Here is a 16,096-nt window from a genome sequence, read left to right on the forward strand (position 1 = left end):
CAGGGTGGCCAAACGACCTCTCAGAAACCTGGGCTAGGCTGGGACAAAGTAGGTCAGCAAAAAGGCTTTTGGTGAAATACGGCTTAAAGTAACAGCTCTACTCCAGCACCGAGGGAGAACGAGGGAGAACGTATTTGTGATCCAGGATCATGTCCATGCTTTGTGCTGCTTCAAATAACAGAGAGCATAAATTTAATGTTCAGTTTTCCTTTAAACCTGAAGCTTATCAGTATCGTTTTGTCAAAACAAATAACCCAAAAAGAATTACAAGTCTCCCCTTTCCCCCAAAAGGGATTACATCATTTATAAATCAAAAGGCAAAGATGTAAAATCATTCTCTACAAACTGATTTTAATCTATGTTTGAAAATCCCAGTAAGGTAGTGAAAGCAACTTGCTTAATTTATTTTCATGTAAGTATTAACTTACAACCTTTCACTTTTTATTTTTTTTATTTTATTCCCTTGTCAACCACTCTTTTCACATACAGCACATATTACTCTCTTCAATACAGTAATTTAGCATATTAGTAAGATCTAATCCTACTGAGCTGAATGAAAATACAGTAAATTAGTAATTTCTTTTACAGAAATTGAAGTATTAAGAAGAAGTGGTGTGAAACTTCAGCCTCATCACAGATGTTTTCTGCTGGAATCTAGAGATGAGATCATCTAACCAGAGCTGATCACAGAAATAAATAAATGAAAACAGCATACTAAAAATAATTTGTATCTCTTTTGCAGTTTTCTTATCAAGATCTTAAAACATTTTAACGTTTGAATTTTAAAGCTGAAATTTGGTAACAGTTTCTTGCATTCATGAAACAACTGTTTCACAGAGATTAATCTGTTTCTGACGGTACTTAAAGCAAAACCACCTAATTTCTTTAGGCCATTTTAAACCATCCCCCCACTGCCAGATATAACAACTCAGGATAGTCTTTAACTCCATCTCTTACCACCAAAATTTCTTTATCTTCTGGTTTTGAGCAGAAACTCCTCCCCTCATCCACCTCCTCCCACCCAGTCATTTCCCAGCCTCTGCCCAAGGCAATGTGTCCATCACCTCCAGCAGGGCTGCAGCCCCTCTGCCCCAGAAAAGGGCTGTACAGCCACACAGGGCCCTAAACCTGCAGCAACACAGCCCTGACAGCACTGTCTGCTCTTCCCACTTTTAGTTTCCCTTCGAACACACGAGGTACAGCCCCATCTCTTACATATAACCTCTTGCCCTCCATTCTTGAGTCTCACTTGGGTTACGGAGGGGCGACACATCTGCCCAGAAATCGCCGAGTCGGCAGCTTGGCCAGACTTGGTTTGATGGGCTCCAACACGAACATCTTGCTGTGAGCGATGGCCCCACCACCTACACACACAGATCTCACCCCAACACACCAGCAAGTGTCAGTCTCCCCCTGTTTACCCCACAGGGCCATGGCCATTTCAGTTTCTGTTTGGTGCAAGCTCTGTCTCACCACTTGTTGACACAAAAAAGGTCAGTCAGGAGGAATTTCTTCACTGAAAGGGTTGTCAGGCATTGGAAGGGGCTGTCTAGGGAGGTGGTGGAGTTACCATCCCTTGGAGGTGTTCAAGGAACGACTGGACGTGGCACTCTAGTCTGACTGACGAGGTAGTGATTGGTCACAGGTTGGACTCAATGATCTTGGAGGTCTTTTCCAACCTCAATGCCTCTTTGAGTCTTTTTGGAAGAGGCTTTTATTACAGGGTACAAAGACAGCACAGGCCAAGTTTGGGGGGCACCAAAGGCCCCTCTAATGCCCTCACTGGGGTCAATGCCAACGCTTACCAACATCCTTCTCTAGGCACCAGCTTACATGCTCTGTGTTGGCACTGTCTGGTTTCCACCTTTCCTGCAAACTCAGCTCCCTGCCCAACAGAGAGGGCTCCACAGCCTCCTCCTACCTCTCTCTTTTCCCACAGCCAACTTCTGACTTCAGCCAACTCACCTGCTGGTTTAACCCTTGTTCTAAGTAAAGTTTTTCCCACTGATTAAAGACCAATTTACAAGGAATTCTAGCACCCAGAAGGAATCTGATTTAGCCATTCATACATATTGTTATTATTTCAATAAACATTTTATTATCTTACTAAAATTAAACTGTGAAGTGAAATTCCATATTCCTTCACACATATCCAGCATCCAAAACCTATTCTGGATACCAAGTTTGCAATCTCCAATTTTTAAAGCCTTTTAAATGCCTGTCATCAGATAAGACTTTTTCTTATATTGGCTTATATTCTAACCTGCTCCAAGTTTTAAGAGAACCACAATGCAGAGTTCTTTATTAAAAAAAAAGTCTAATTATACCTACAAGTACACCACTTTCATAGGGAACAATGCATTTAATTTGGGAGAAATTCATACATAACACAATATTAACAGAAATTCAACAGGTAAAACAAATCATCAGAGATCCCAGAAGCAAAGGTAACCCAAAGAAAACATTTAACAGAGAAAACAACATCCAGGCAATATGAAACTGCAATCAATATGCGGACTGAAATCAGACATGAAACTATCAAGTCTGCAGGTCCTTTTTTTTTTTTTGAAGTTAACATGCCTGGACTGTGTTCTTGCACAACAAATCCCCACACGTGCATGCAGCATATGCACGTTTTCAGCACTGATTTATTCAAAGCCTTTGCTGATGGCTTTAGGAAGTTAATTGCTTCAGAAAGGTAAGAGTAAACTCATAGAAAAAAAACCTAAAATAAGTAAAAGCTAAAAATATGCAGGTACACAGTAATGGACAGAGTGCCTGTGATAGGTCTGCTGTTTAAAAGATATGGTGTAAATGTAATGCATTTACACTATCTTACCAAATGAAAAGCTACAGAAATCATAAATAAAATGAAGTGTTTAACACATTACAGCTGTATCCACACGTCTTGTTTTTAAGTGATGGGACAGATCCCACAACCCTTTCCTGACACTGCATCCATAGAAATGTCAAATTCCTCCACAGCCAAACCATGTGCTCTCCTCTCTTAAAGGTGTCAGTGGATGAATTACAAGGAGTCTGGCACAGGAGCAGCTCCAGCACAGCCTCCTCAAGTCCAATGGCACCCTCTGTTCCCATTCCCCACCCCAAACACCCCAGAGAGGCTCCTGTTCTCCTGATGATGCTCCATCATGAGGCCATTGGCACTCACGCCATCGGACGTGCTGGCAGCGCGGTCCTGGCACAGCTCCCCGTTGGCACGGAGTCGTACCAGACCCTATTACCACATCCCTACACACAATCACACCAGGCAAGCAGGTTCTCCAGGCCGTGACAGCAAAAATAAACCACATGAGCTGCTCTTTTCTGTCACTGATTCCAGGTTTGGCTCAGGGTAGAGAAGCCTGCAGCAGAGTGGACCTGCTGGAGTTTGGCAACAAAAATCACACAGAACCCCAAAACTTCACACTGGTGCTCTCAAAGCAGGTGGTGATGGCAGGGGAAGCCATGGAGATACCACGCAGAGCTTGGAGAGCTTCTGAAGGGCTGAAGTCCAAAGCAAGGCCAGGCACACACACACCCTAAGCAGCTGTGTCCTTCCCAGATGGGAAAGAGGAGAGCCACCAAAGTTTTCTCTCGTCATACCCAATTCACACAGCTGGAAAGGAGTTGTGTAATGGCTGGAGGATCCTCATCCAAGACCAAAACCTCATTTTCTAAAAATTTCACAGAATTTCTAACCACAGACATCCCATTTTCACATTCCTTTCGCCAGTGAGATGTAGGCAAGCTACTGCCCACTTGTGAACAAAGAGGTCATCCCTGTTCCAACCCCTCTTCTCCATGACTACAGCCAGGAGAAGCAGGTATTCAAATATTCAGAGACAGCAATACACACATTAAACTCCCCAAATCACCCTCACTCCCAAGTTTCTAATAAGAAAAGACCAAAGTTCCCGATGCAGCCAGACCACAACAGATCTTTTGGATAAGGACAACAACAAGACCCTTCCCAGTTTTCTTTGATCCTGAGATCAAAGTATCAGATCTCAGATCCTCCAAAAAAACCCAAACGAAACAAAAAAGAAAACCAAGCCACTCTTATTATTTGCTTACTTGAATCAACTACATACCTCATTGATACTTCATTATTTGCTCTTCCCTGACACCACGGCACATTTCTGAGTTTCCCAGGCAGTATTTTGAGACAAACTACTCATTTGTGCCCTCATTTCTCTTTTAAACTCACATCCTGAGCAGTACTTTCTAACTTTAAACTTAGCTACACAAATAAAAGCAACCAGAAATAAGAAGTATCTGAATGAAGCAACACAAGAGTAAATGGTGCCCCGCTGCTCCCAAGTTTCACATTAAATCTTCTGTGACTGTGGTACAGAAATTTGATGATCTCCAGCTGTTTTCTGACACACAGTAACTGTACAAACATATTACAAATAGTATGAAGAATGTATTACTGTATAATCCAATATGAAACTCAGTTTCTTTACTAAATTACAGTAGCAGTGAACTGAATTCAAGAAAGATGTGATCATTATTTTAGAAATCGTTCCCCAGCAGTTTTGCCTTTGCAATCTCAAAAAAAAAAAAAAAAAGAAAGATATTTGATGAAAAAGTGGAACTTGTGCATGATATTGCATCTCCACAACAAAATATCAGTAGTTTGTTGGATATCAATTTTCAAAGTGCCTCAGGATTGTCATTTTCTAGGACGATTTAGTATGGACCGAGAGCTCTGTAGGTACAGCTGGAATATGGATGTTTCATGGTGACCAACTCACATAAGACTATATTAAGAGGGCAGTTGGCTGGTACAGAAATGTTCTCCACACAAGATGTCGATATGACTTCTGAAGAGCACAATTTCCTCCAGAAATCCACACAATTGTGGTGATTATTGATTTAAGGCACTGGTATTATAAAACTCTACGTGATATCCTGGGTAAGTAACATCGTGTCCTGGAATCCAAACTCGTGTCTCACACGTGAGCAACAAGCAAACCTGACATCATCTCCATTCCAAAACCCAACTCCAGGTGCTTGCCAGCATTACCTCTCCTGAAGGAAGAGCTTGGGAAGCTGCAGCTGCATGTCCCTGATCCTGCCAAACGCACCTCTGGCACACGTGAGGCAGCCGGGTGATACACCTGGCAAGACAGGCCACAGGTAGCAGAAGGAAAATCTTTTGTCATGGTATATATAACTCTATTTCAAGCAGTACAGGGCACGGCTTGAGCAGAAGGAGACACTGCTTCAGCCAGGGATGGAATTCCAGCAGAAAACGTCACGGCAGAGGTAAGCGTGAGCTGAGTCAGGTCAGAATGCAGGAGGGACGGGCAGAACATCACACCTTTGGAGTGAAGGTGAGGTAAGAAGGTAAGACTCTAGGAGAGACACAGTAATTGTGCTAAATTGTCTTCCCAACTCAACATGACACTTCTGGAGGCACAATTACTCGCCCCTCCAGTAACTACTAAGGTGCCGGGTTGGTTACACGTGGGACAACCCACACGTCCGCGTTCTCCTGGCCAAAGGCACCAAGAGCTGCACATCCAGAGTCTCCCAGTTTCCTTTTAATTAAGTCTGTGATACCCAAACTCCTCCAACGCATGGATGGAGCATACTTTGTGCAGATCACCCTCTGCTGACATCCTTTTGCAGGTGGACCAGCAATGCAACAGTCGCAATTTGTCTCACCCTCACAACTGGGCAAAGAAACTGTAGATTTTGCGTTTCATTTTTTCCCACAGATACCCAAATGAGCTGCTCCAGAGTCGGTGCCAAGACAATGAGCTGAAATTACTTTTTTTGCATGTGTCATCTATTCCAGCTGTACTGGTTCACTCCTGTCCCAGGGGGATGAGGCCATCCACTGACAGCATCTGACCAGTATTTCCAGAACCCAGCACTGAGAACAGGATTAACTCCTGGTCTGCGAGTGCCTTGGCTATTTAAGCAAAGGCTGTATTATAAATGGGTATCAATGGATATCACACTACAGTGAACCAGTTAGAAAACCACTGGGATGAGAACAATAATCTGTACATGCCACAGTGCCACACACTAATACTTCAGTAAATAAGATTAAAGTTTGTGTATACTGGAGGCTCTGGGAGACAAAGGCTGGAAAACTAAAGACAGCTTAACCCAAGCTCCCTGAGCCTGGTGCACAGCATTCAGCACACTGAAATATCCTTCCCAGAAATTACACTGCTGCACACACGTTCATTCTGTGTTTCTATGAACAGTTCCAAGTTGATCACTTTCGGAAGGCATTTCCAAGTTCATTTTTGTACGACAGAGGTGACACACTTGCAGTTATTTTAACAGCATAAACCCAAGACAATTGTAACTATGGTTCTACAAAGCTCTCCCATTGCTCGTAACTTGGATTGAAAACAGGATTTATTGGAATGTTGTTTACCTCAAGACTAACGCCTTTAGAACTGTCTGAAGAACACATATGTTATGCTAGACCAGCGTATTAGGGTGGGACAGCGGCCCAGGCAGCATTCACCTACCCCAAAAATGAATAGAGTTGTGTCTCCAATACTTCACAAGCAGGAGTTTGGGGAGGAGAAGAGTTAGTACCCCGCTGAGCAGCAGCTATAAAAGGGGATCCAGGAAGACGGAAGGACTTGGGAACCTTTTACATCATAAAAATAATTCCACTTTGCAGTTACTTATACATGTAGAAGAGGCACAGCTTGTTCATTTCCAAAATGAGCAACAACAATCAAAGAAGGGAAATTTGCTTCCCAAGGACAAATTGCTCTCACAGTGTAAAAATCATACAGGTAAATATACCAATAAAGTCATCATGGTAAATATATAATGTAGGAGTTGTATAACACCTGTATTTCACGTTTCTGAGAAGACTCGTGAGTACTGCTCGTTCAACTACAGCTCTGCCTTCACTGGCAGCAGGAGAGTACAAGAGGTTCAACCATGAAGATAGATTAAAAAAACTGAATGGACAACAACAAAAATCAGCTTATTTTATAAGCTAGAACTCAGTTTCAAATAGAGGTCATTATAAAGGGAAATAAATTAGCACCATTTAACAGTTTGGGTTCGACTACTCAGCAATCAGCTCAATGAGAGGATCAGCCAAAATTGGGAAAAGCAGGTTACATCTTACATGACCTCTCATTTACCTGGCTACCTTCTCACAGCACCTTAGAACACATTCTGCAGGACATTCCTGATTCACCCCTTTCTGCCAAAACAACTGGACTTTTTGCCATGCATTTCCAGACTCAAACCCCAAGTACAGTATTACATTAAGCTGACAAATCACAACACAGACTGCTGGAACCCCGAGCACTCCAAATAACATGTCTGGGTTTCATATCAAAATAGAATTATTAAAAAAGACCCGATTCCGGATGTCCCATACATTATATACTGCTGAGTCAGGCAGCACTTAAAGCACTGCATCCAGCCCTGCCAAGCCACCAGCCTTGGCCACCAGCCGAGTGAAACAAAGCGGGAAGACAAACGGACAACTGACCTTTACCACTGCTGGCAAACAATCCCTTTTTTCCCCTTCCTTCTGGTACAACACCTGAGTCCAAGAAGAACCCCAGTTCAGGAGTGAGGACAGAAAGGTAAATTCTGGGAGCAAGGCTTGGGACTGTGACCGACCAGCAAAACTTCTCACCCTTCCAGACTCTCCTCCTCTTTAACGGCTTCTCTCAGCTCTTGCCCTTTCTTAAACTTCCTTAATGATCCTTATCCCCCACAAGCTTAAGTACTAGGAATGATTTCAACTGTAATAAGAGAAGCCGTAACACTGCCAGTGGGGCCCAGTTTCTGTGAATTCTGGCTGTAGACTCAGAGCAAGAACACAGAGCAAACTCCACATCGCTGGGCCGGTTCCCCGTGTCCTTCACTCTCTCCGCAACAAGCCACATCTCCAGGAAACCAGAGGAATAGGAGCTGAGCAATGGATTTAATGTATATACCACGCAAGAGCCCTATGAGTGTGTGTTGCTAAAATCATTTCCTTAAAACTGAAGAATTTTACCTGCAGTAAATCACAAATAACATCCCATTGGAGACAGACCCCAGCAAACCCTCCAGTTATTCAGTGAAGCATTTACCAAATGCTTTCAGTGCGATTTACTCCTCTCCCAGCTGCTGTCTCACGGCCATTAAAGAAAATCTAAGGCAAACTCCCTCCATTAGCCTACTTTTTTCCTCCCTTCTGTTCTATCCACCTTCTCTGTTCTCAACGCTTGGAGACCCCAAAGTGAGCCCAGACGAAGCCCTCCCGCCAGCCAGAGCCTCCCTGCTGCTCAAGATCTGGGGTTTGAGGAGCTGCACCTCAGTGTTTTACCGTCAGAATCTGCACATCAGCACAAGCACTGGCTGACAATTCCACAGACAGCAATTTATTGATCATTGCCAATTCATTCCCATTAATCAAATTCCTGAAGTTTGCATTCTGCTTGTTAACTTTAGAATCCCTCCTGCTGCTCTCTAAAATTGATTAGTTTTCTCAGGCCTGATTATCGCTTGTCTCATTAAAGCCAGCATGCTGTGCTATCCTTAGAAGCAAAACCACTCAAAAATGGCATGACATCAATTCCAGCTTGTGTGGATATAAAGAGACATTCCAGGCTTCCCATTAAATAGGCAGATTAAATACAACCTGAACACCAGGACTGAACCGCAGCTTTTCTTCCCATATGCTCAGTCTATAATTATTATGTTATTAATAGCCAAATAATTCTCCCAACACCAAGAAATATTTCCTATTGGAACCTAAGCATCTCAAAATCCTGGCCTCCACCTCTCACAATTAGTACCTAAAAAAAACAGACCACGGGAACCTGGCAAGAGAGTCCTTCCTTTGTTTCTAAAACAAATGCCAATTTTGTTAAGTCTTCTGCAAGAAAAACAAGCAAACTCACAAAACATCACCTTAAACTAACCCAGTTTAGACCAAATACTTCTGACAAGGTTCAGGAAGAAAGAGAAATCCTGCATCAAACCCAGGGTTTATTAGTATCCCAAACACTGTGAAAAGAAAATGGAATTGCCTGAATGTTATGGAATAAAAATAATAAAGCAAACCCAAACAACGATGTTTTTAGAACTGGACGTCACAGTTTTAGCGTATAAAAATCCTCGGGAAGGAAGAACAGCTTCCATAAAGCTGAGAATAATGAATTTTTACGCAAAACTCAACTAGAAGCCACCTCAAAATTCTTTACACATTCCATAAGGAAAAAAAAAATCCATTATCTTACAGCAAAAAGGAAGCAATAAAATATAAGACGACCTTGCAGGAAGCAAGAACGTCAACACTTGAGGCCCAGCATGGATAACACCCGGCAGTGGTGCAGGCAGCTGGTGCCGGTGCTGCCGGGACATTCCCAGGACGTTCCCCGGGCTGTCCCGGGAGCTCCTCCAGGCTCTGCCGGCCATCCCCACACTCCTGCCCATCGCCGCCTGCCCCCGCCAACACAAACACCCTCCCAAAATTGCTCCACAGAGCACTGATAACATCTCCCGCCGCTGGCCCTTTCCCTGCAGGATCAGCCCACGTTAGCAGCCTGAGTGGGATCTTCATCCCTCCAGGATCAGACATACAGGACAGAACACTGGTGTTTAAAATTCCCCAAAGCCGGACAAACATCTCGGTGTGTGCTGGGCTCTGCCCACACAGCTCTGCAAAACACAACCAATGCAGCAACTCCCAGAATTATTCCCAAAACTGACATTTCCATTATCTCCAGGGAATCTGCTTAGTTAAACAGTCCCTGAAATCCTCCTCCCCAATGCAGAAATACTTCTTACTTTGATACAGAGTTTATGATTGTCATTAAAGATACAGCAAGAGCAGGGGAAAAAAAATCCACCAAAAAATCCCCATGAAACAAACTAAACACAGAATTGCACTGATTATACAGAAGGTGAGCAGAAAGGATTCCTAATCTCTCAAAATAAATAATAAGGCACGTTCAATATTCATATATCAAGGTAGAATCTATCCACTAATTTTGATTTTCTGTTCTGGATCCCTTACATTATAAATTGCTTTAAACACTTCAAAGAAAAAAAGCACATACTGATGACAAAAATCAAAATCTATGAAAGAAATTGAGAATGAAAGCAAGCTCGAAGTTGCCCTCCTGAAACAAAGGGGAAATCCTCACCCACCTCATTCCAACCATGGGAAAAGGGAGCAAATATCATGCAGGGAGAGCCCTGGGACTGGCAGGGAACACCCTGGGGATCAATTGCCAGCAGGGCAATAAAACCCAGAAAGTTAAACCAGATACTTCATTAAAAGCCTACAAATAGTGGGTTTATGTATAGGGACTTGTAGAGCCATTTTCTAACAGACTCCAAAGTAAAATCCTCTGCCTCCATGGAGGCCAAACACTGCTCTTTCAAGTAGTTGTTCAAACACAGGACAGCTGAGGAAAACATACAAGTGGGTATTCATACTGAAAACTTAAAACTAGGAGTTCACACGGAAATCCTAAGGAAAACTTGCAACTGGGTACCCCTACTGAAAACATACAACTGGCTGTTCCCACTGGAATCAGAACAGAGACGGGCACAGTTGCCCACTGAGCTGCCACGGCCATGTTCACTCCTCAAGGAGTGTCCGACTGGCATATCTGCACCTCTGGATTACTTGTAGAAAACACAACTACCAAGGCACTTGCCACAGGTACTACTAATCAGGTCCCCTAATCCAACCTGCTCCCAAATCCCTCTCCCAGCAGCCCTTCTACCATTCTACTCAAGAGTTTAAATCTGACTGCAAATACTCTTATCTCTTTAAATGCAGTTATTGAACAAGCTGCTGAGTGTTTCCCACTCGGAATCTTCTTGTCCATGTAAGGTAAATGTGATACTGAGCACAACGAAAACTCGAGTTCAGCTTAAATGTAATTCTAGAAATTTACCCGGCAACCAAGTTATTTTTGTGCATAACATTTAAGTAACACTAGGAAGGAAAAAAAGCCCACAGTGATTGATCCTCTGACCCTTGGGAACGAAGCAGCTTTTGTATACACTTAAATACTTCCTTCCATACTGTCTGCATATGGATCCTGCTACCACGTACTCAATTTTCCCTTTAGGCAGTATCCTGGAAGTTTTATTTTTATTTATTTACTTTTTAAAGCATGCCAGCTCCCCTTCTCTCTTTATTCCTTTAATACCAATAGTCGAGTAGTTGGTTAAAGCTACTATTGTACTGTGGCAACAAATAAATACTCCCCAGAGAAGTCTGATCAGCCACACGTACCAAATAGAAAAGGAAAAACAGAAAAAAAAGGAAAAAACCCCAACAACAAACCAGCATGCACAGAGCTGTGCGAAACACACTTGTAGCATTTTAATAAATAGCAACAAAAACTAATTACCTTGAATAGCCATTAGAGAAAGCAGGTCTGCCAGAAAGGTTGAGCGTTCCCAGAGGAGCCAACGCGTCGTCCCCCGATCCCTGGCACCTATTCCAATTTTCTGACCCGGCAGGAAGAGATGGAATGATATTAAAAATTGGTTTTTGATCCTGCTGCTGAGAGAGCGATGCAGTATTTAAATCATAGTGGTACATCTGTCCCCCAGAGGTGCTGACACCGTGGATGGAGATGGCCGAGACTTTCGTACCCAGCAGGTTTGACCCGGAGAAGTTGGCCTGGCAGTAAAGTGGGCCCATGTTTTCCTGCTTGATGCCAGGAGTACAGAGTTCAATGAAGTCTTCCTTTTCTGTTTTCACTTGAGGCATTGGCATTTTGGAACTGGGTAAAAGGTCACCATGGTCATTAATTTTAGGTTTAGTGTCAGATAAAATGGGAGGCTTGCAGTCTTCGCCGAGATTTCCTTCCAGGAGAAAGGCATCATCTGCAGATATGGGGGACAGCAAACCACCATCATCGAGCAACGGGTCCAGCCGCCACGGGCTCCCGTTGGTCTCCTTGCCAGGCGATACCGGCGGCAATTCTAAATCCTGGAGGATATCCAGGGTGCTTTGGTCTTCAGAGAACAACTTCAAGTTGCCACCATTTGAGCCAACCTGGCTTTGGACTGCAGTTCCCGACTCTAAAGGGACGTTGCGGCCGGCCATGCCCGGGAAATCCGGCTCGAGCGCCACCTCAGAAGACGCGGATCCCTTCGCGTCCTCGGCCAGGCTCGAGGACTTGTTCAAGCTTGCAATACTTTCCTCCAAGAGCCTGAAGTCCGTTTCTCCAGAAGAGATGCCAATTTGGCCCTGGTGCGAAAATCCAAGGTCGTTTCCCATCACTTTTGTGTCTGTTTCACCCATGTACAGTCCCATCGAGAGCGACACTGCCTTGGAAAGGTCTGGCTGAGGCACATTGTTTCCTAATCCTTTCGAAAAGTCAGGCAAAGCAGGTTGCTGACTGGAATCTGACTGAGAAGACGCAGGGAGAGGAGATGTAGACACAGGGGCTTGGACAGTAGCTCCACCCCTGAAGGGTGGATGGAAGTCCATCACGATCCCTCCTTTGGTACTGATGAGAGCATTTTTCCTTGTTTCGTCTTGATCCGACGGGTTAAGCAATTCTTTGGAATCCATTACTTTACCATTAACTATAAAAAGATCAGAAGCAGTCAAAGTTAGCACAGCAAGGACACATTAATAACAGCTTAAAAATAAAAACTCTAAATCTTTCGCCTGGCGAGCCTGGTTCAGCTGCTCTGAGAAAGAAGGCAGGGCAGACTGCGCTATGAGCTGACACGTGCCACGTCCCTCAAACACAGTGCTTGTTTTCAGGGGTTTTAAATTTTTTTTTTCTGTCTTGTCAGGAGGAAGTACATATTTTAAAGTTTTGCTAAATCTGCACACAACTCAAAATCAGCCTACAGCACATGACACCTCTCTGCACGCACTCTCCAGCTCCGTCACCCCTCCCTGCATGAAGGAAGTGTAAGGATTGTTAGAGGACCTGGTTCACAAATTTTGCAAGGTAAATTTCCCTGGTATTTAATTACACCTTGAGCATGGGAGAAGTGCATTTATCACCTTTCCCAGTCAGCTCCCTCACTGCCTGCAGGTCCCTCACTCACAGCAGTACGGAGCCTCCGGAGCCAGCCAGCCAGAACCTCCGTGGTTTATTACTCTCCAGAAGTCACACAATCCCCCCACCACAAAACAGCCTTTGCCACCTTCGCACGGGTTCATTTTAAAATGCAACACACTAATCTTGCAAAAAAACCGTGCACAATTCTTTAAATACATCTCCAATTTACAAATAAAAGCTAGTTCAAAATAAAGCGGGATTTTTCGTTAGCGTTCAACACTTTACCCGCTCACGGCTACTCTCCAACAAACACACCGAAAACAAATCTCCCGAGTTTCGTCTGTTTGTATTTACTACATTTTCTTCCAGCAGAGAGCATAAATATTTGGAGAACCACTGTAAATTCTTCGGCAAACTTCCTATACAGTTTGTGTACGGCCTCACACTCAGCGCTCAGCCCGCACCGCCCAGCCCCAGCCCGCGGAGGGGCAATGCCCCAGTTCCAGCCCGGCCACGGCTGCACCCCCCGAGCGCAGTGACCCAACTCACGAGTTTGCAGTCGTCTTAATCATAAACCCGCGGCTCTGCCGCCCATTTTTCCCCAGCCCCCGACACCGCTGCTATTTCTGTGTGCTAGAGTTAAGGCTCGATCAACAAAAAGGCCCCACGTGTAAAATTTTAAGGTGACCCCGGCGAGCTTTGGTTTGGGGAGATCGTCCCGAGCGGGGGAGGCTCGACGCCAAAACCCTTCGTGGGCCTTCGGCAGCACCTCGCGCGGCCCTGCCGTGTGCCGGGATGAGGGTCCCGGGTGGGTCGTGCCCCGGTTCCAGGGGCGATGGGTCTCCTGGTCGTGTCCAGGGAGCCGCTCTCCTGCCAGCCGGGACACCGACGGGAACGGGGCACCCCTAAACTGCTCGGCTGTTTAAGGTGGACGCCGCAACAGCGACTCGAAAATATATAACTATCTACCTCCAGCTTCGCCTATTTCTTTTTCTTTTCTCTTTATTTTTTTTTTTTTAACATGAAAGGGAGGAAAAATATAGTTATTCCATCTGACAATTCCATTCCCCCAATGTCAAAAAAATCCCCAAGGCAGCGAACCATCCAGCGCAGGAAACGTGTCAAAAACCAGCTGCGAGAGTCTGCCCAAAGGAGGAAAACGCTGCAAACACTTAAAACCACCGGATTGCAATAAAATCGCCTTTACAAAGTACAGTTTTCAGAGAAATGTGTCGGGACCTGTTGAGCCGTCTCCTGGCACACCCACTTCTGCAAAACCAGCCCAGCCCGGGGCTCGGCTCCCGCTCCCCCTCCGCGCCCCCCGCTCCCCACGGACACACGCCGGGGCCAAGGGCCGGGGGTCCCCGCTCCCCGCCGCCGGCCCCTGCTCCCGTCCCGCCCCGGGATCCTCCCGGGGGCGGCTCGGCTCGGCTCGCCCCCGCCCCGGGCATTCCTGCGGGGGCGCCGCCGCCGCCCCCCCCTTCTCGCCTCCTCCCGGGAAGTTCCCGAGGGGGAAGCGCAGCCCCCCGCGGGACCCTCACCGCCCTTACCTCGTCCGGGGGAGGGCGCTGGGGCTCCTTCAGCCGCCCACGGCCATCGCACCCGCGGCGGGGGGCGGCAGCCGGCTGGGGGGGGAGTCAATAGCTGCCCCTCCGGGGGCCACGGCGACGACAGCACCGCTCCCCCCGCTGCTGCTCCTGCCGCTGCTCCTCCCGCCGGCCTCAGACCCTGACCCGACCCTGCCCGCCACCGCGGCGCCCCCTCCGTTAATTAGCGCTAATTGCCTCCGCGGACCTCGCCCCCCCCCCCCGCGCTTCCCGCCCCGTCCCTCCGCGGGCAGCGCCGCACTCGGCGGTTCTGCCCCCGCCACAAAATGGAGGACGGCGGCGGCCGCCTCCTCCTCTTCCCCTCCTCCCTCCCTCCTTCCCTCCCTCCCTCCCTCCGCCTCCCCGACGTGCAGAGGGAGTGGAGACAGCCGGCTGCTAGAGGGGCGGCCACCGCCGCACGGCGGGGCTCGGCTGGGCTTAGCTCAGCCCGGCTGGGCTCGACTCGGCTCGGCTCAGCAGGGCTCGGCTCTGCCCGCCGCCGCCGCTCCTCGCTCGGCTCCGCGGGGCAGCGCCCGCCCGCCCCAGCCGAGGGGGAACGGTGCGACCTGTTGGCCGAGGAGCGAAAGTGCAGCCCGCGGCTCCGCACGCCCGGCTCCCCCTTGCCCGAGCCCCCGGCCCGGCTGCGCCCGTGCCCCACGGAGCGGCTGCTGGAAGAGTGTGGCCAGCAGGTCAGGGGGGCGATGCTCCCCCTCTGCTCGGCCACATCGGGAGTGCTGTGTCCTGTTTTGGGCTCCTCAGCACAAGAGAGACAAGGAGCGGAAGCCACAAAGATGATGAGTGGTCTAGAGCATCTCTCTTGTGAGGAGAGACTGTGGGAGCTGGACCTGGTTAGTCTGGAGAAGACAAGACAAGACTGAGAGGTGATCTAACACATCAGTCCATAAAAATATCAGGAACAGGTGTCAGAGGATGGTGCCAGACTCTCTTTGTTGGTGCCCAGTGACAGAATGAGGAGCAATGGCCATAAACTAAAACAAAACAAGTTCTACCTCAACATGAGGGAGAACTTCTTTCCATGGGAGGTGGCAGAGCCCTGAACAGGTGCCCAGGGAGGGCATGGAGTCTCCCTCCCTGGAGACATTCCAAACCCATCTGGACAGGTTCCTGTGTCACCTGCTCCAGGGGCAGGGGAGTTGGACTGGATGATCTCCAGAGGTCCCTTCCAACCCCAACTGTTCTGTGATTCTTTCCTCTTTTGCTTCGCCAACTGTCCCCACCACAATGGATGGATGAGGCCTCACGGGCCACCCGCTTCCCCAGGGCAGCGCCTCAGTGCCCAGCACAGTTCATAGAATCCCAGAATGGTTTGGGTTGGAAGGGACTTTAAAGATCCTGTTCCAACACCCTGCTGTGGGCAGGGACACCTTCCACTACACTGGGTTCTGGTCTAGTGAACCGTGTGTTCTGGGAGTGGGGGTCTGCACTAAAGAGGGGCAAGAAGCCATAGAGAAAGCACCTCAGGGCTCATGGGCAGCTCTGGAGGCAGGTGTCTGCTTGGAT

The 16,096-nt window shown here is 47.0% G+C and overlaps 1 protein-coding gene across 1 annotated transcript in view; it reads right to left on the minus strand.

Annotated features, from left to right (window-relative positions):
• Positions 1–14,617, minus strand: part of NR3C1 (nuclear receptor subfamily 3 group C member 1) — a 64,751-nt gene extending 50,134 nt beyond the window's left edge. The window contains 2 exon segments of the mRNA XM_027718520.2: positions 11,370–12,558; positions 14,540–14,617. Of these exon segments, the coding sequence (XP_027574321.2) occupies positions 11,370–12,544 (1,175 nt within the window). The 5' untranslated portion in view covers positions 12,545–12,558; positions 14,540–14,617.
• Between the last annotated feature and the right edge of the window lie 1,479 nt (positions 14,618–16,096).

Source organism: Pipra filicauda, unplaced genomic scaffold (assembly GCF_003945595.2).
Source record: "Pipra filicauda isolate LSUMZ 115617 unplaced genomic scaffold, ASM394559v2 scaffold3_size10097308_pilon, whole genome shotgun sequence".
Taxonomy (NCBI): Eukaryota; Metazoa; Chordata; class Aves; order Passeriformes; family Pipridae; genus Pipra; species Pipra filicauda.